This window comes from Cheilinus undulatus, linkage group 4, assembly GCF_018320785.1.
Source record: "Cheilinus undulatus linkage group 4, ASM1832078v1, whole genome shotgun sequence".
Classification (NCBI taxonomy): Eukaryota; Metazoa; Chordata; class Actinopteri; order Labriformes; family Labridae; genus Cheilinus; species Cheilinus undulatus.
In genome coordinates this window covers 52,355,778-52,375,560 of record NC_054868.1, presented here as the reverse complement: position 1 = coordinate 52,375,560, position 19,783 = coordinate 52,355,778, and the positions used below count along the sequence as shown (strand labels likewise).

The following is a 19,783-nucleotide window of genomic DNA, read 5'->3' as shown; positions in this document are numbered from 1 at the left end:
AGTGGTGCAAGCAGGAGCAAGGAATTGTCCAAAATCTCTTGGTATGCTGAAGCATTCAGAGTTCCTTTCACTGGAACTAAGGGGCCAAGCCCAGCTCCTGAAAAACAAGCCCACACCATAATCCCCCCTCCACCAAACTTTACACTTGGCACAATCCAGTCAGACAAGTACTGTTCTTCTGGCAACCGCCAAACCCAGACTTGTCCATCAGATTGCCAGATGGAGAAGCACAATTTGTCACTCCAGAGAACGCGTCTCCACTGCTCTAGAGTCCAGTGGCAGCGGCTTTACACCATTGCATCCAATGCTTTACATTGCACTCGGGGAAGTATGGCTTGGATGCAATCGCTTCCACTCTGTTATAATACCACTGACAGTTGACTGTGGAATATTTAGGAGTGAAGAAATTTCCCCACTGGACTTGTTGCATAGGTGGCATCCTATCACAGTACCACGCTGGAATTCACTGAGCTCCTGAGAGCGACCCGTTCTTTCACAAATGTTTGTAGAAACAGTCTGCATGCCTAGGTGCTTGATTTGATACACCTGTGGCCATGGAAGTAATTGGAACACCTTATTTCAATTATTTGGGTTGGTGAGTGAATACTTTTGGCAATATAGTGTACATAAAACAGTCAACCTGGCAAGTCAGGTTTGATTTTTGCAGGATTGCTGTCTTATTTTTAATTGTGCCTGTTTTAGTTGTCGTGAAGAAATGCTAGCAAACATATTTTTTATTGTCCTTCTTTCTGGCTCTTTTTGGGTTGACTTCTTTTTCTGTCTGTCCATCTGTCCTTTTTTTGTTTTTACTCAGTAAACAAAAATGCCAACACAGACCAGAAGAAGAGCGAAGAAAAGAAAGAGGAGGAGGACGAGGAAGGTGATGAAGATGGTCCCAAACGTATGCCACCTTACAGCTCCTGCTTTATAATGTCCACCACAAACCCGTGAGTATTTATCTGTTATTGTGACGATGTTTTAAAACGTGCTGCTTCTATCATGGATAAATGAATGCTTCTAAATATTTTCTCTGTGGGCATAGAAACGTTGAAATTCTTTATTTTATGAACCTCTCTGTCAACATGGTATCCCTCCAGGTTTCGGAAATGCTGTCACTACATCCTGACTCTGAAGTATTTTGAGTTCAGCATCCTGTCCGTCATTGCTATGAGCAGCATCGCCCTCGCCGCTGAGGACCCTGTCTGGCCCGAATCACCACGAAACGATGTGAGACATGTACACATTTTTCTACCCAGCTCTGAATGTGTTTGGGTTTACGTCTGTATAGGAGGACAGAAAAGGTGTACAATCCTTCTGAGACTTTTAAAGATCACTGGAGCAAAAGTTGTTGTAGGTAATAATGCTTTTGAACACGATGTAGATGCATCGATTTAGCCCAGAGCGCTTCTGCTGGTTTTAGTTTAAAACAATATGTATGTGTTAATTTTGCCCAAAATTTACATAAAAAATAAAAGCTTTCAAGTTTTAATACTTGTCACTTTACAAACATCAAAACTAGATTTTGGAGAGAATAAAATCAAGCATAGTCTATTTTGTAGTGGAAAATCAAAGCCTTCAGGCCTTTGCACACTGAGTCCATTTTTTCATCTGAATTTTTTGCATATTAAAAAATAAAACCTAGCTCATGTTGTTCTAATGATGTTTGCACACTGACGCTGAAATTTTTAAGCCATTGTGAGATGTCATATTTTTTTTCAGAACAGGTTTGATTTAATGCAAAGTTTCGCATTGGTCCATGTCATTTAAATGGGTGATTGATGATTCAAATTTGCCCGCTGCATTTCAATTTTCACCCATAACTATCAGGCTATTTTTTGCATCTGGACTTGAAGAGATGTTGCCGTAAAGTGGGGCAACAACACCCTCATCAACAATAAATGGGCTATATCTGTGTTACATGCTCCATCAAGATCTCATCTGAACAGATTTCTGTTATTAAAGCAACTCAGAGTTTAAAGATTAATACAACAGCCGACTTATTAAAAATGTCTGGTTTGAGTAAAGTCAGCTTCAGAATTTTTGGTCCTTATCTGGCCGCCAGTGTACATGCTAATCTTGAAAATATAAATATCATGTTTGAAACACTGGTGTATTCTAGCACTCAGAAATAAAAATTCAGATATTTAGTACGTTTGAAAACTTAATGAATTAGTGCAATCATTATGGCTCTAAAGAAGTAGAAGAATGAGAAAATTGAAACATAAAAATTTGACAGCCTAGTTTTATTTGGATTTACAATAAAGGCACAATGAAAAGAGAAACTGGATACAACAAATGCTGTAAACTGGAAGTTTCAAAATAGAAAATGGAACCAGGATTATGATCAGGATTAAGCTGTGCTGTTTGTCTTTTTAATCTCTGCTGCTGTGTTTCGTGTGCTCTCTTCATCGTTCTGCTTCTCTCTCACATGCTCTCCAATAGTAAAGAACTCTCACTCTGTCATGTTGCTCTGCAGGTGCTGCGGTATTTTGACTACGTTTTCACAGGCGTCTTCACATTTGAAATGTTGATCAAGGTAACAGAGTATCACTGTGTGTTTGAGTGTGAAGATATCAGTGCATACATGTCTAACTGGTGCATGTTAATTTAACGTGTGTGCTTGTTGTGTGTTATTTGAGTTTTAAAGCTTCGATGTAAGAATTTCTCTATCTTAGGGCTGCCCATGATCAAAGGTTATGCAGTTGACTTTAAGGCCTGTTGCAGACCACTACAGTGGGACACCACATCTGGCAGAACAAAAGGGACATAAATCGCTGGTACTAGATTTAAAACCTTTTATATGTTAATTCAACTTTAAATTACTGAAATATCTCATTTACAAACATTACAGACTAAGCAAAATATCTAAATTGAAACAGAAGAAAGCTCTGATGTCTAATCCATGATTAAATTATTTATAGATCTATTTTAGGCGTAGTTCTGCAAACGATATCTAGCTTTGGACATCACTTCCATTACAACCCATCAGTGCAGTCATGAAATAACCATAATAATGATGTTGGCAGATTAACATGATGTAGGGTTATGGTTAGGGTTAACCCTAACCCGAAGTCATTCAAGATAGTTTGTATTAATGTGAGAGAATGTGCATAAAATGGTGAGGCATTTACCACAGTGAGCTTTCTCACAGTATTTAATTGACAGTACATAGATTAATTAGGGCAAACGTGCATATTAGGTGAGGCATTTTACGCAGTGAGTCACCATACAGTATTTAATTGACAGTTCATAGAAAAATTAAGGCTGACATGCATATTAGGTGAGACATTTTACCACAGTGAGCTTTCTTACAGTATTTAATTGACAGTTCATAGATCAATAAGTGTAAATGAGCATATGAAATGAGGATTTTTACCACATTGAGCTTTCTTACAGTATCTGAGTAACAGTTCATAGATTGATTAGGACATGTTTGCATAAGAGGTTGTGATATATATATATATATATATATATATATGTATATATATATATATATATATATTTTTTTTTTTTTTTTTTTTTTTTTTTTTTTTTTTTACCACACTGAGCTTTGTTACAGTATTTGATTTACGGTTAATAGATTTATTAGTGCAAATGTGCATACAGGGTGAGGCATTTTACCACAGGGAGCTTTCCTTCTGTATTTAAGCGACAGTGCAGTAAGAGACAGTGCAGGATATTTTATATAAACGAGGCTAAGTTTCATCTGAATATACAGTTTTATTTTCTCACACTTCTTACAGATGCGGTGTCTCACCATAGTGGTCTGCAGCTGGGGGTGTTTGAGAACTGTACTCTGCAGCTTGACTGTTCTTTTGCTGCAACAAACTGACCCAGCCTACTTTTTAAGACTTTCTTTTGTTTCTATGATCCACTAACAGTCTGGTCGTCTACTTTGGGCAGCCCTTGTGTTTTTTTTAATATCGTACTAAATGTTCTCCATGTCTTCCAGATGGTGGTGCTTGGCTTGTTTCTCCACCAGGGCTCCTACTTTCGCGACTTGTGGAACATTCTGGACTTTATAGTGGTTAGTGGTGCTCTGGTGGCCTTCGCCTTCACGTAAGTGTCCCCCTCCATCTTCTCTCTCATCATTCCCACCAAACCTCACCCACAAACACGAACACACATTCCTCCATTGGCAGAAAGACCCTCGTCGCCCAGCTTTGTGCGTCGGATACAACAGGCAATGCTCTTCCTTCTCTCCTATTTCCTCAGCCTGCTGTAATTCAGAAAAATCATCACCCCTGTCCTTGTCTTTTTTCTATTTATCTTCTCCTCCTAGTTTCCTCCTTCCCTGTCCTTTCTTTATCTCCTTAATTGCTTTCTACCTTTTTCTGATTTGTCTTTGCCCTTTCCTTCCTTCTCTGCTCCTGCCTCGTTCCTCTTTCAGCACGTTCTTCCTGTCCCTCATTTTCTATCTCAAAACTTCATCAGTGATCTTGTCATTGTCACTTTACATCCCTCCCTCCTTCCGCCTACTCTCTCTCCATTGCCATTTCTGTTCCCCTATTGTTCATCATCATGTCATCTGGCGTCGTAGCACCAGGTCTTTCTCTATGTTTCATCTGCATCTTCATCTTGAAAACCATTTGAAGTCTTCACTCAACTATTTACCCAAACCTTCTGATCATTAACCTTTAACCTACACTCTAAAAAGTAAAAGGAACTCATCCCATTGTGTTAATTCATAGCTTTCAGTGAACAGCATGGAGGCCTGGATGGCAAAAAGAGTTTAGCAGACTTCCACATTCTGTCTCTTTCTGCTGCTACAAGGGAATTTAATGGTTGCTTTTCAACAAAAGACAGTTTAAATGTTACCTAACTGAAATAAGAAACTTAATCAGGTGACAGCAGAGATTATTAACCTCTTTATGTAACAATCGCTGACTAGTATCCAGAGCTAGCGTACGAGCCAAGGTTAAAGGTGAAAAGAGTTTGTTTAACAGTAGGTAGTGGTGCAAAACGATGGCGGGTGAGCTGGCTGGCTGCAGGCTGAAGCACTGGCAAGAAGTAGGAGACACTGTAAGAGAAAAGGATAACATGTATCAACAGGTCGCTGAAAAATCCTTGCAAAGCACACTTGGTTAATGCTGAGGGAGCCATGCAGCCACTCATGGAGCTGAAGGATGTCTGAAGGCTCAAAACGAGGTACTAAAAAGGGGCTCTTGATTGCCCAAAGACTGGCTGCAGCTCTGACTGCCAGCGCTCCTGCCCTTCTCAACCAGTCTGCAATGAGAGAGAATAAAACAATCCATAATCAAAATCCAAAAAAGCACTGGAGATCAACAATAGCTGGATTTCTATTACAGTTTTTTGCAAAATAAAAGTGCTATTTCTTCAATTTCGATTAAGTACAATTGCGCTTTGAATGCATTACCATTGAAGGGAGTTTTGGGCATAGGCCTTGCAATTCTCGTAAGATCTCATCTCGTGTGAATCCGTTGCTGGGAAGCTTGACGCTCAAAACGTGTTGCGTGTTGGCATACTTTTGGTTACATCTACGCCAGTTGCCTTGATAATTTTGAACAAAAGACGAAGGCAACAGATGATAGTTCAGAGGTAAAGTCCGTATGTATGACAAAAGCCACGTATAAGGGTAGAAGTATGATGTTATGTCTACACGTACCGCACCATGTTGTCTCGGAGTGACTGGTCATGTGACATCGTATGTCACGTCCTGTGAATTGTAAATGCGGAAAGTGTTTCCATTACACTTTTGCGATATATTTCTATATTGAAACGCCTCAAAAACCTCCTCATGAAAGGGTAAAAACCTTTTAGCGATATTTTAGGGTTTTTCAAAATTCAGGTGTTTCCATTAACAGTTTTTTATCGCGCTATTTCGATTTTGCACATTTCCAAGTGTAATGGAAACCCAGCTTATGACTCTGGAAGGTACCATGGAAGCTCCAACATCACATGAAAGCTATGAATTTCTTGATGTTTGAAATCCGAAGGGTCCTAAAGGGGCACCCTGTGGTGCTCCTTCAAAATAGTAGTCCGATTACTTTGTGAAATGTCCCACTTTATATAATTTCAAGCAAGTGAGGGACCCTTTCATGCTAAAAGTAGTTTTTAGAGTGTAGATACAGTCTTCACCCTACCAAACCCCATCCCTCACACCAATCCCAACCGTCATTCCTCTTTACTGACTAACCGTATACATTATAAACCACCACCTGTTACCTTCTCAACATTTTCGTTTCCCAATCTTCCTTGCTCCTGTTTCCTCGTGTACCCTACTCCTACCAACCCATGCCGCTCTGATATTTCCACCAAACAGGCCGTGAGTTATCCCTTCCTCTTTTCTTGATTTAAAAATTTTTGATCTTCCCGAAACCTTTCCTTATAAACACTCCCCCAGACCTTTTTTCCCTGAAACAGTTTCCCTGTACTGTCTGACGTTCTGAAGCACCATATGCTCCTTCTCAACATTTTTTCCCAATCTTCCTTGCTCCTGTCTCCCTGTGCCCCCCCTACTTACCAATCCATGTCGCTCTGTGTTTCCACCAAGCAGGCAGTAAGTCATCCTTTCCTCTTTTCTTGATTTTAAAGCTCCTATCCTGCTAAACCTTTGTAACAAACCCCCAAATCTTATGTCAAATCAATACCAGCCTTTTTATCCCCATTACTGTTGGACCTAATTCAATATAAAGCACCAGCTACTCCTTCTCAACATTTGTCTTTTCCCAACCTTGCTCCTGTTTCCTTGTCTACCTTTTCACCAAACAGGCAGTGAGTTGTCCCTTCCTCTTTTCTTGCTGCTTCTTAAGTCTTGATTCCCCCCTAAACCCTTGCCCACCAACACTCCCCACTCTTAAAGGGATAGTTTGGTATTTTTGTATTAAGACTGTATGAGAGACTCGTCAACAGTAGGTGTATTACTGGGCTAGGCAATGCATCACTTCAGATGGGGCCATTCATACTATTACTATGTAATTCAGATGCACAGAATTTAAAAGTCAAGACATTAACAAAAGAGGATGTTAAGCGTGGAAAATCGTGGAATCATAGATCCTCTTCCACTTATCCATGGACAGGTCATGGTGACGGGCTGAACAACTCAACCCAGACATTCATATCCCCAGCAACATTGCCCACTCCTCCTGGGAATCCCAAGGAACTCCCAGACTAGACAGAACGTAGGATCCCTCAAGGACATTCTTGGTCTAGCCTGAGGTCTCCGTCCAAGTGAACAAGCCTGGAAGACCTTCTAATAGAGGCATCTTGATCAGATACCCTTAACTGCCCTAACTGGCTCCTTTAGATGCAAAAAACAGTGGCTGTACTTCGAGTTCCTAACTGGATAAATGGTTTTACATATCCAATGCATGAAAAATGTGGTATATCCAAAGGCCCATTAAAAGTGTTGAGAGGTAGAACCTTTCTCAGAACTGGATGAACATTCTGTCAGTTTCATTTTGATACGGGCCAGTCAGAGACATAGTGGGTATTCCCAGCTCCTGAGTGGACTCGCCACAGTAGCCATTATGGTTGCCTCCTATTACTGGAGTCAGTTTGTGAAACAAAACCATGCCAAAGATGGCCACGAGAATAGCAACCTAAACCCTGCCTGTAGCGATCGCCTTGCAAATGACGCTAATTGGTCTGGTCTGTCCTCAGACAGTGCACACCCATTTTTGATCGCAAAATGGGTCTGCCTGATTACAGACATAGATGATAGACATCTAGCTAGTCCATTAGCTTTGCAAGGTTACCTAGTTCCCTCAGGATGTCTGCTCCCCTGTCATTTCTCAAGGAGTGAGCTACCTTCTGGAAGAAACTCCTTTTGGCTGCTTTTGTCTCATTCTTTCAAACTTTACCCAAAGATCATGACCATATATGAGGCTTGGGGTATAGATTGAGGAGTAAATTGAAGGCTTTGCCTTTTGGTGAAGACACCTGCAATACAGCTAAGTCAATCTCACAGTCCATTTTACCCTCAGCTGTAAACAAGACCCAGAGATACTTGAACTCCTTCATTTGAGGCAGAAACTCACTCCGCACCATGTAGTGTTGGGGAGATCCCTCCACTTCTGTTTCCAAAGGGGTTGGCCCTCAATCCAGCATCAAGATTCCTTGGTTCCTGATTTAGAATAATGAAAGTTGCTTCCCTAATTTCCACCCCCCATACTCTAATGAAAATGAACCGGCATTTACAAATATAACTGAGCACACTGTGCTAGGGATACCCTGTTGCAACTATACGTTTTAAGGAGCTCTCTGGCTTTGACAACCAGTTTCAGAAAACCCAACCTGAATTTCAATGATGATGCAAGATTTTGCAACAATTGGATTTTTTTTAGCCCCATCTACAGCTTCTTCTTCTCCTGTGGGTAGTACACCTAATACTGACAGGTACCTCATACAAGACCGATGAAAAATACAAACTATTCCTTCAAGCTTTGGTTCCAGAAACCTTTCAACACCTTCATTCATGAGATTCTCTTCTCCTATGTATCACTATAACGTGATACCTGATTTCCAAACTAATCCTCACCTCTTATTCCTAACACACAGCAAATGGATGATCAGTAGTTTAGTGGTCCATCTTTAGGGACCACCTTTGCAATATTTTTCCACTCTCAAGAGGCATGCTGGTTGCATATCTCTTGGTGAATCTGCACCAAGGGAAGTTGTTCTGAAGTTACTGCAATTAAAGTAGTCAGAAAAACAATAATCTAGGGTAAAATATAGTCATACTGCGGTGTCAGACAGGAAGTTTTTGACCACACATGGTCTGGGCCCCAGGGAAGGGGCACGGATCTTTGGCTGACCTGGGTTAAGGTCCCAGGTGATGTGGCTGGCTGGTCTAGAGCTCTGGCAGTAAATCTAACCTCTATCAGGAGCACACTAGTCATACTAAGCTGCCTAAAAATGCTTTGCAATTCAGCAAAATAAGCTAGAAGGGCACTGCAATTTGTTTTAAATTCGTACTCTCACATGCAACATTGCAGTTTTGATAGTAAACATCGTGTTTATAGTTGTTGAATTCTACCACCAAACCAACATTGGTGCTAACTTAGCCGACAAAGCTTTGGCAGAAAATGCATGTCCGTTGGACTCGTGACTGCGTTTTGGTACTTTGCTTATGGCATACTTGGGTTAGAGGACGGTGTATATTGTCTTAGTTGGTAGTAGGTTGTATTAGTCTGTGGTTTCAAACACAGCCAAAGCAAAGATGCCAGTGTTTAACAGGTTTAAGACTTCTGGTCCACTGTCTTGGTCTAACTTGTTAGCATGCACTGACTTTACAGTACATGCTGTTTGTTGGGAAGAAGTGTGTCCCATTGCTCCCCTAGCTTGCTGTTATCCCAGCCCGACCCCAGCTTCCTCCCTTGTCCAAACTAAAACACCCTAATTTGTTAGAAATCCCACTGTCCCTCCAAATCCAACCACACGCATCTCTTCACCACATCTCTCCATTAAAGCCAACATCCTGCTGTCCAAACCAGCCACACCCCTCTCTCTCTCTGTCCTGCCTCCCCATCTTTTTCCTGTCTTTCCTGCTGGGAGTCCCTGTCCATCAGTCCGTGGGGGTGAGGGCGCTCCAGACACCTTTAACCCTTTAAGTGCCCAGGCTCTCAGTTCAACACAGGGAGGACCACCACCAAGGCTCAACGCCTTGCCCCCTTTCCCCCCTTCTCTTTTATCCACGTACACTCAAACATATACGCTCATCCACCCTTCCGACCATGTTTACGTACCCGGAGGCTCAGGTATTTAACTCTCCTTCCTCTGCACGACCCGGGGAAGCCACAGTGAACGAGGGAGGGGAGGAGGGAGGCATGTTGGGGCAGGGTGTGGCGGTTGGAATGATTTCTTTTAATGCTAGGATGGTAAATAATGAATATTTCTGATAAATGCACCTGTAAAGATTGATTAAGAGAGGATAAAGAAGCTTGCATTAGCATCTTCCTCACCTCTGGATGTCTGGTGCATGTCTGTCCAGGTGACTGCATGAACCTGTGATGAAGAAAACAGCATCACTAGTGGGGTTTCCATCCAGAAAGTTTCAACACATTTTTAGAAATTCAACCAAAGAAAAAGGAATGTGTGCATGTTTCCATCCACTACTGTTATGCCAATATTAAGAGTTAACCAGTCAAGCAGTAGGTGGCGCTACTGGTGGAAAAAAATGAAGAAACAGAGCAGAAGAGGAGGGATCATTATGGTCCAAAGACTACGTCTTGGAAGCTGCTGAACAGTTAAAACAGAGGAGGGCTTTTGGTGGAAATTGGAGAGTTTTAACAACTTTTTCTAACCCAGTATGCTCTTGGAAGAGTTATAGCAGCCTGTAGGTGCATGCTTAATGCTGGATCAGATTATATGGAATTAGCCAGATTTAGCATCGTATCTGCCCAGTGCCAAATGTCGGCCCAAAGATAATTGCAGTGTGATGTAATCACCCAGGATGGCACACAACTCCCATTCAACAAGACTGGTCCATCAGGATTGTTCTTGAGCCTTCAGTATAGATGGACCCCCACTAACCTGATGTCAATGTAGGCCTGGGCAATTTCCCCAAATTATCACATCACAGTATTTTTAAACATTATTAACACATTAGTGAATAAAAAGAATCCAATCTATTTCAACCCAAAGCCACACAGCTCTTCTTCTACACTCGTGATTTTGATTTAAGGATGAAAAACATGTCATAAAATATGCCTTTTAAATTGTTTGAAGCACAAAACTCAGCACAATAGCACTTAATTGCATTGCTACCACTGTGTTGTCTACCACTACTTAGTCTTGAGACTTGTTTTAACCCAAATGGGGGCATGGTCAGTTTGGGGGGCAGGAAGTGACGTTTGACTGCTCATATGATTTCAGACACAGCCTTTGACCTGCCTTCCTGATGATCTATGAACTTGTGCACAATCATGAGGACAGCAGATAATGTCATGGAAGTAAACAATGATTGATCCGGATCACACTTGTAGTGATGCCAGTCAGTCGACATGTCGCAAAAGACAATATAAATCACGTAGTCTGATCCAGCCATGAAATATGTTAAACCAGATGATATCAACACATGAATACTGCTTCCACTAAAAAGTGCTGCAATGTCTTTTTACCTAGATGCCACTTAAGCATTTTAATGCACTTTATATGTAATATTAGGGTCTTTTTTTAATGAAAATGTGCTTAAAACAGATTGATGGAAACCCCACCTCTCAGAGATCTGTTAATATTTAGTCAAACACAGGTCAACAATGAAAACTTGAATGTTTTTTTGATCTGTGGATGTCAGTCGACGCCCAGAGTCAGCAGACTTTGAGGATTCAGCACAAGAATAATCCACACTGGCTTGTAATTGTCACCATTTTTAAAACACATTTTTAACTTTACCTCAAAGCTTCAAATAATCACAACTCACAGGTTCCCATACAAAGACATTATGATAATCATAAAGCAAAAGCTATCCAAAATGAACTCAGCAGCTAGTTGTATGTTGATATCAGTCCACTGCTGCACCCTCCACAGCATGACTCCTCGCCAAAGTAAAGTCGCCTCCTCCCCTCCCCTGGCCCTTCTCGCCCCTCCCCCTCTCGCTTGCCCTCCCTTTATTTTTGCTCTTTCTGTTACCTTTAGGATGCTGTCCCACCATCGACCCCTTCACTGTCTCTTTATAACCTGTCTCCTCCTCATCATACGTCCTCCTTTGCCTCCTCGCTCCCACAAGGCTGAGCTTTAGTACACATCTGCTCCACAGACACCTTTTTGAAACTTCACTTTGACGCATGACTTTGTTCCTAGGCAGGTTTATGACAGAACCATTGTACGTTGAGGAGTGTTAGCATGGTCAGAGTGCAATGGTTTCACAGTCTTCCTGGGTTTTAAACACAACAAGTAGCGCTTCTGGCTCCTTTTCATCCTCCAGATAAACTCTGAATGAAAAAGGGAGAACTGCATGCCGTGGCAGTCCTCTATGAGAATGCATTTTCATTCGATTAATGGTGTGTGTGTATGGGATAATACACACAAATCCTGGTTTCTTGAGTCTCCACTCATGATGAATTTCCTGAGTGTATCCTGATGTGCTTGAACATGTCAAGAAAACCTGGAACCAGCCTTTTTTCCTGCCGATGTGCAGATGTGCATGCAGAAGAGCTTTGATACAATCCCACTAGATGATTGCACATCTAATGAGGGCAATTTGTGCTGTAGGCCTGATCTAATTGATCATTATGGTGAGATAAGATAAGAATCGGTGTAAATGGATGCAGCAATCGAGATTCCTCCTCCAACCGTGAAGGTAATTCTTCATAAAGCTGGTTTAGCTCTGCAGAAGGCTGCCAGGAGGGAAGGAGGGTTCGGACATGCACAGTCTTAACTAGGGGCAAGATGAAATGGACTGCTCTGCTTTTAAATTATAAGACAGGAGAATTTATTCGTGTAAGATGTTAGGATGCATACCCTAAAATGATGAAACTATGGGGAATAGGGACAGATTATTAATCTTATATTTGATAATGTTATATCTCAGTTGCCTGTTGCACCAGATGAGAGTCAGTTCCATCTTAACCTTCATGCATCCTTTAGATTTTACACCCGTTTGTGTCTCTTTGGACCAAAATTGCTAATTTTATACATTAGGCTATACAACTGTTATACATTGAAATTTTTTCAAACTTTTTTGTTATTTTTTAACCAACCCTCCCCCTGATAGTGAATATAAAAAAATATATACATTTGTAAAATTTTAACCCCTAATTTGCAAAGCCCTGTCATGGAAATCCGCAGTGTTTTAGACGGGGAAAAAAGACAAAAAAATATCGGTTATTTTTAACATATTGCATGCAAAGTCAATTTGTTTCTAGTTATCAGAGCCTGGTCAATTCCAGTGATTTCCAGCAACATTGATTTTTATGCACTGTTACTTTTTTATGCAATAAAAAAAGGAAATCCCCTTTGACCAAAATGGCCACAATAGGAATAATGGTGCCATCTGGTGGAAAATAGTAAAAACTACAACTTTCACAAAAATTCTAAAGAAAAATCCCCAGCATTTATTGCATGCATGTTTTTATAGTCTAATGGCTCCAGATTCAACAAATCAAATTAAAATGGAGATAGATGGGACCAAAGTGGACCCTAGGGACACAAATGTCAGGATTTTTTTATACAAGGAATGAGAGACCCCCCTCCACATTTCTGAAAATGTGTGCTGAAACAAGCCGTTCTCAGATTTCCCCCTCATGTTCCGCCCTCCTTCCCTGAGAGGAGAATCCTGAGAGGGGCATGGTCAGGGGCGGAGTCAGACAGCTCATTATCATTTAAAGCTACAGACACAGAAACAGCTCGTTCTGGGCAGGGCTGAAACAGAGGGGTTTTTAGACATGTAAAAATATAATACTGGAGTGTTTTTTCAGCAACAACCTTCACAGGCATGTTTTGGGGTCCTCTGAGACCAATATTAACTCGTCTTAAAGGGATAAAACGTGACCTTTAAGACAAAATTTCTCAAAATGCCATAAAAATACAAAGGATTGCCAAAGCTCATGCCTGAGACTTGAAAACTCATAAAATGTGAAAAAGGAATATGAAAGTTTTTCAGAATTATACTAAGGGACACATGAAGGTTAAGTTTGGGTGTTGATGTTAAGACAAATCAAAGTCATCTTACATTTCAGAGGGATGTAAAACCCTTTCCTGACTCTCACCCACTTTTCTTAATAATAGAACATGATAACCATATTTTGAAGAGGCCTTTACACCCACTGAGGGCCTGAATATAAGATTAAATTTAATTTCTACATTGGAACTATCTCTGCTGGTGCAACAACTTCAGTGTAAGTACAAACACCATTGTGAGATAACGCTTCTGTGCCAGCTAGGGTAGATTCGATCTAATCCAGAGCTGACCAGGCGGTTTGCTTATGATTGTATAAATGATTTCCCTTATTGTCTCCAAACTAGCTTTTTATAAAGTACACATGAGATTTTAACCAGAAAAGTGGAGCCCATGTGTGAAACTAGAAACAAATGCTGCAGAGAAAAACTTAAATGATGACGGCAGTCTAAAACATGAGGTTAAAAAGCTCTCAGCAGTCGTCCCTAGTTAAATCCTTTTAAACAATATTACACCAGGGTAGTATGGAGTCACACTTTATCTTGGTAAATGTGAAAAATATTCATTACCAAAGAGTTTTAACTGTAGAGAACAATGTTTACAAATGGTCACTCAGTACGTTTACATGCAGTAAGAAAAAATAGTCATGTTAGTCCGACTAAAGCTGGATTTTAAAAATACATGTTAGCATTCAGGAGATATTGTATTAAATTGAATTTAAATCAGACACACTAAGATCAGTGATTTCCTTGAAGTGACCCCAGTTTTGTCTGGGAAAAGCGGAGCCTCCCTGTAGACATGTCACGTTACAGTAAAGAACTCCAGATAAAGTAGAGCAGCGCTTTTCAAAGGGCAGGAACGGGCTGATGTCATATGCAAGAGGTCTACTCAGGGACGAGGACAGTAGAGGTAAATATTCTAAGTGAGCTGTAACTGCAGCTCAGCTTGCATGTAAACGTACTGACTGATGTTCCCCAGCATTTTAAAATCCACACAGCTGGACTTACTATCCTATAAAACTACTTGTTGCTTTGTCTACACATGAATAAGTATATATAAGAATATTTTGATAGAAGCAGGCAGTGTAGTACAAAGGTTATAGTGAGTACCATAAAAGCTGGGACAGCCTTTCAATGCAGCGATCATGAAGACAGATGGGTGTAGGAGGGGGAGGTTTAACATCAGGTAGAGTGGGTGTGGGGGAGGGGTTTATGAAGGTATTTCCATCTTGCTGTCCTTCCTTCTTTGTCTGTCTCTTATATGGATGTACTTTTTTTTTCCTGTTTCTGCCAAACCCCCTCTCTCTTGTCTGGTGTCTGTCTTTGTGTGTCTCTCTATCCATGTGTGTCTCTGTCTCTGTCTGTGTGTGTCTGCGTGGTTTTTCCCGTCTCTTTACTTCCTCCTCCTCTTCCTCCTCGGTTTCTGTCACTGTCTTTCTCTCTGTCGCTGTCACTGACTCTCCACCTTCTCCACCTTCGGTGAAACTCGACAGGAGCACCACCCGGTAAAGTTCTTCCTCATCCCTCCTCCTCCTCCTCTGCTCTGCCCCCCCCCCCCACTCCCCCTGCTCTCCACCAACCGGATCAAATTGGCTTCTCTCTCTTTCTTTCTTTGTTCTTCTGATCGTTCGTACTCATTGTCACCATATTGTACCGTCAATCAATCAGTCTGCTGTACCGTCCCTTACTCTGTGCAGAAAACCATCCGAACAGAATGAGAGCTCACAAGTAGGTTTGAGTTGAAGCATTTGATTCCTGCAGGTTTTAAGGGAGAAAAAAACCTATATTTCCATCAGACATTCATTTTTAACATGATGTTCTCTTTCATATTTTCATTTTTCATTTGCAAACTGAAAAACACCACTAAGGATTGAAATGTGGCTGTAAAACATCTTTGCTTTGTCCACGGAGGACAGAGCTGACATGGTTCAGAGAATTTAGAAAAAATGACTTGATCCAGTTTATTCGGCCTCAAAATCAAACTGATACTTGCACTTTGGGTGCCTCCTGATAGCGATATAGGTACTGGACGAATTATGATAATAGATTAAGGCCAGTGGACTGTCCAGATTTCATGTCTGTCAGAAAGTGGATCCCTCTTGCAAAGTGTCAAGCCTGGTCAGCAAATGACCGGACCAATCAGCAACATTTGAGGACAGGACAGTGGCCGACTGTTGCAAATTAGGTAGTTCACATCCCAGGGCCTTGCACGCCTACTATATCTTATGTTTAGTTGTCTATATCTGTCCCACAATCTGTGCAGCCCTCTACTTTACCATCATCACTCACCCTCTGCTGTCACAGTGAACCCCCACAGAAGAAGTCACGATAGCTTTGTTTTCAGGGGCAGAATTCAGACAAAACAAGGATAGAAGTGGCATAACATTGGCAAAAAGAGCCAAAAATGGGTTGAAGTGACAAAAACAGGCACAAAAAGTGGTGAAAGGGGATTAAAAAATGGCAGAAATAGGTTAAGTGGCAAAAACTGGTGAAATTGGTGGGATTTAAAAGTGGGAAAATGTGCTTCAAACTGGCAAAAATGGGTTAACCGGGGCAGATAAATAGGCAGAAATTGGCAGAAATGGGTTGAACTGGTCAAAATGGGCATATCAAACAGTGAAATGTGGTTGAAATGGGTAGAAGTGGAAAGAATTGGTTTAGAGGTGGTAAAACAGGCAATAAAAAGTGGTGTAAAGGGTTTAAAATTGATAAAAATGGGTTTAAATTTGGAAGACATGGAGTTAAGTGGCAAAAATGGGTCCAAATTGTGCCAAATTGATGAAAGTGGCAAATAATAGTAACAAAATCGGTGGTGAAAAAAATCATTTCAACAGTATTCTCCATTTTTAAGGCATCTGGCGACCCCTTCTTAGTATTTTGTGACCCCCAATGGGGTCCTGACCCCCAGGTTGAGAACCACTGCTTTAAACTGGCAAAAATGGGTTAACTGGGGCAGATAAATAGGCAGAAATTGGCAGAAATGGGTTGAACTGGTCAAAATGGGCATATCAAACAGTGAAATGTGGTTGAAATGGGAAAAAATGGGTGTAAAATGCGATAAAAAGGGGTTGATAGTGGCAATAATGGGTCAGCAGAGGCAACAATATACGGAAAGTGGCAAGAATTGTTCTAGAAGTAGCAAAACAGGATAAAGTTGTGTAAAGGGTTTAAAATTAATACAAATGAGTTTAGAGTGGAAAAAAGTGTTAAAATTGCAAAAAGTGTTGGAAAAAGGGACGAAAATGGGTTAAAATTTGGCAGAAATGGTGTAAAGCATCAAAAATGGGTCAAAATTGTGCAAAATTGATGAAAAAATGGCAAATAACAGTAAAAAATTTTGAAAAAAGTTGTTTCTAAAGTATTCTTCATTTTCTTTTAAGGCATCTGTGGACCCCTTCATAGTGTTTCGCAACCCCCAATGGGGCCCCGACCCCCAGGTTGAGAACGACTGATCTAAGCTGTCAGCATGACAAGCGTAACACAGGATAGCTTGGAACTGTGCTATTTTAGCACACATTATAGCAGTGGCATCAAACTCAGTTACAGCAGGGACCAGATTCTGGATTCTGGACTAACCTGAGGGCCTAACAGGGTAACATTTTTAACCACAAAATGTAAACCTTGTTTCGCTGGTAACAAAATATGAAAAAAAAATATTTAAAAGATAAGTTTAAAGGCTCACAATCTGAGAAAAGTACATTTATTAATTCAAAAAGGTAAAAACATGAAATTGAAATTGAAAAATAATGTTTTTTTAATGGCAAATATATTAGAAAGAAAGTCAAAATCTTGAGTTTAAAAGGTCAAAATATGAAATAAAATTGTAATCATGAAACTAAAAGTCAAAATATGATTCAAAATTTTAAATTGTTTAAAAGTTGGTTAAAAATGTCAAAATATCACTTAAAAATGAGAATTATGAATCTCACAGCTCAAAATATTATATTTGAAGTCAAAATTATGAGTTGAAATGCTCAAAGTATGAAATTAAAAGACAGAATCCTAAGTTTGAGTCCTAACTGTGGGATGCTAAATTGAAAATATGACATTAAAACATAAAATAATTTCTTTCCCCACATTCCTGACTTCTTATCTAAATATTTTTACTCCTTACTTTTTCAGATGTTATGACTTAACAAGGATATTTTAAATCATCAAGGATAAGTTCATATTTTTATACTTGAGGAAATCTGCAGACCTGCGACTGATGTGCCAGTTAGAACAGAAATATGACATCATCTTGCGGCCCGGATTTGGCCCCCGGGCCTTGAGTTTGACACCTGTGCATTATAGCTTTATGAGGAAGTCCAACATTGATGTTATCCAAGCTAGCACTGGCCATTAGCTCAACCGAGGAGGTGCAGAAGGCAGACTAAGCAGTAATGTTTGGTAAAACCAACTGGGTCACGACGGCTGTTAAAACTGGCAAAAAGGCCAGATAAAGTGGTGAGAAGAAGTTAAAGAGTGGCAAAAATGGGCGAGAAGCATCCGAATGGGTTGTGGAGTGACACAAAGGGACAGAAACTTTCATAAAAAATGGTGAAGAGGTTAAAATGTGACGAAACATCAGTATAAAACGAAAAAGGGTCAAAAAGTACATCAAAAATGAGTTCAAAGTGGCAAAAATGGTGAAGAAAGTAATGAAAAGTGGAAAAAATAGACAAAAAGAGGCAAAAATTGATAATGGAGTGGCACAAATGGCAAGACAGGCAAGAAAAGTGGTTAAAGGAGTTATAGGATGGCAAAAAATGGGTTAAAAGTGGCAAAATGGTGCAAAAATAGCCAATAGTAAAGTAGTGAAAAGGCCCATAGAATTGACAGGTGCCCAGCAAATTCTGTAGGCATGCCTGTCTCCTGTGGTCTATGGCATTATAGATCGGGATAGATCTCACTGGTAATGCCTAAAAATGTCCAGTGTTTTAAAGAAAACTACAAATACTAATAAAATAATATGTTAATCAGACAAAATACTGATTTAATTTTTCTTTATTTGGAAGTCTGGCCCCCAGAGACTCTGTCAAGACTAAATTTGGCTCTCGTGCAAATGTACCTGATGACCCCTGATATATGACAACAAGCTTTGCTGTGATCAATGACCAATTCTTTTACAGCCACATTAAGTCCTAAAGGTGTGGACTGTTCATTAAAGGAACATTCTAGATTCTGAGTAATCAAACACTGAGCGATGCAGACACAGACTCACAGATCTCCTTAGCGTAGCGTGTGGGAGCGTGTATGCGTGGCTTCTTCTGTCTGCGTGTATGCGTGCAGGGATGTTTTGAATTCCTAACACCTCTGGCCTTACTGGGCTTTACTCTAATACTCTCCAGCTGCTCTGATAGAGAGTCTTCAGTCCTGCTCAACTTCAGAGGAGGAAGGCTTATTGATTATCGATCAAGTCTCACTCACACATACACGTAGCACTTCCAAGGCTCAGACTCAATCAATCAGCCTGGAATTGAATTGTCTACGTTTATCTGCCACGGGAACTGAGTTCATAGTTAAAGGGTCAGCCTTGACCGGCAGACGCTGCAGGGCCCGAACGGTAAAGATCAGCTTGGCTTTTACTTGCTTGACACCTCAGTTTTCTCAGTGTTGGTTTAAGGGAATACAAATCACAAGTTGAGGTGTTAATCTTCTGATTCCTGCCGTCGCTCTCATGGCTCATTTGATGCTATTGGTGCAACGTGTTTGTTGGTGTTTGACATGTGATATCGAGCTCAGAAAACGGCATCACATGTCCCTAGAGTCTCGCATAGCCTCCAAAAAACAAAAAACCTTTGCAGAAATCTGGAGTTGTAAGAAAGGAAGCTATGTGAAACACTTACTGTTGGCCAGATTCAGGATTATATCGACATAATCCTCACCATGTAAAACTTAAAACATCATGTGTCCACATCTTAAACTCCCATTTCCTCCGAAGAACCGAAAACAGCGTTTCACTGAAAAAGAAAGAAAGAGGTTTGGCTGGGCACTCTGCCGGGAGATGCCTGTGGATATGGAATGAGTGGATGTTTATTGTATGACGGTGAATGTCTGGATTTAAATGCTGCTTCTTGGTGTCCATGAAACCAAACGGTCAGGCAACTGATCACCGCTGTCCCTCCCACTGGTTTCATGTTTGACGTGCACTAAAAATGTTGTTTTCTTGCAGAAGAAGTGACTGATGGTCACAGAAATGTAATGTTTTGTTGCTAGAACTGTC

The 19,783-nt window shown here is 40.6% G+C and overlaps 1 protein-coding gene across 2 annotated transcripts in view; it reads left to right on the top strand.

Annotated features, from left to right (window-relative positions):
• The window catches only part of cacna1ab (calcium channel, voltage-dependent, P/Q type, alpha 1A subunit, b), a 332,264-nt gene that overhangs the window by 221,445 nt on the left and 91,036 nt on the right, over positions 1 to 19,783 (top strand). For both annotated transcript variants that reach the window (XM_041785844.1, XM_041785845.1), the window contains exons 24-27: positions 815 to 947; positions 1,098 to 1,227; positions 2,477 to 2,536; positions 3,953 to 4,059. In XM_041785844.1, coding sequence (XP_041641778.1) covers positions 815 to 947; positions 1,098 to 1,227; positions 2,477 to 2,536; positions 3,953 to 4,059 — 430 coding nt within the window. The remainder of the gene's footprint in view (positions 1 to 814; positions 948 to 1,097; positions 1,228 to 2,476; positions 2,537 to 3,952; positions 4,060 to 19,783) is intronic.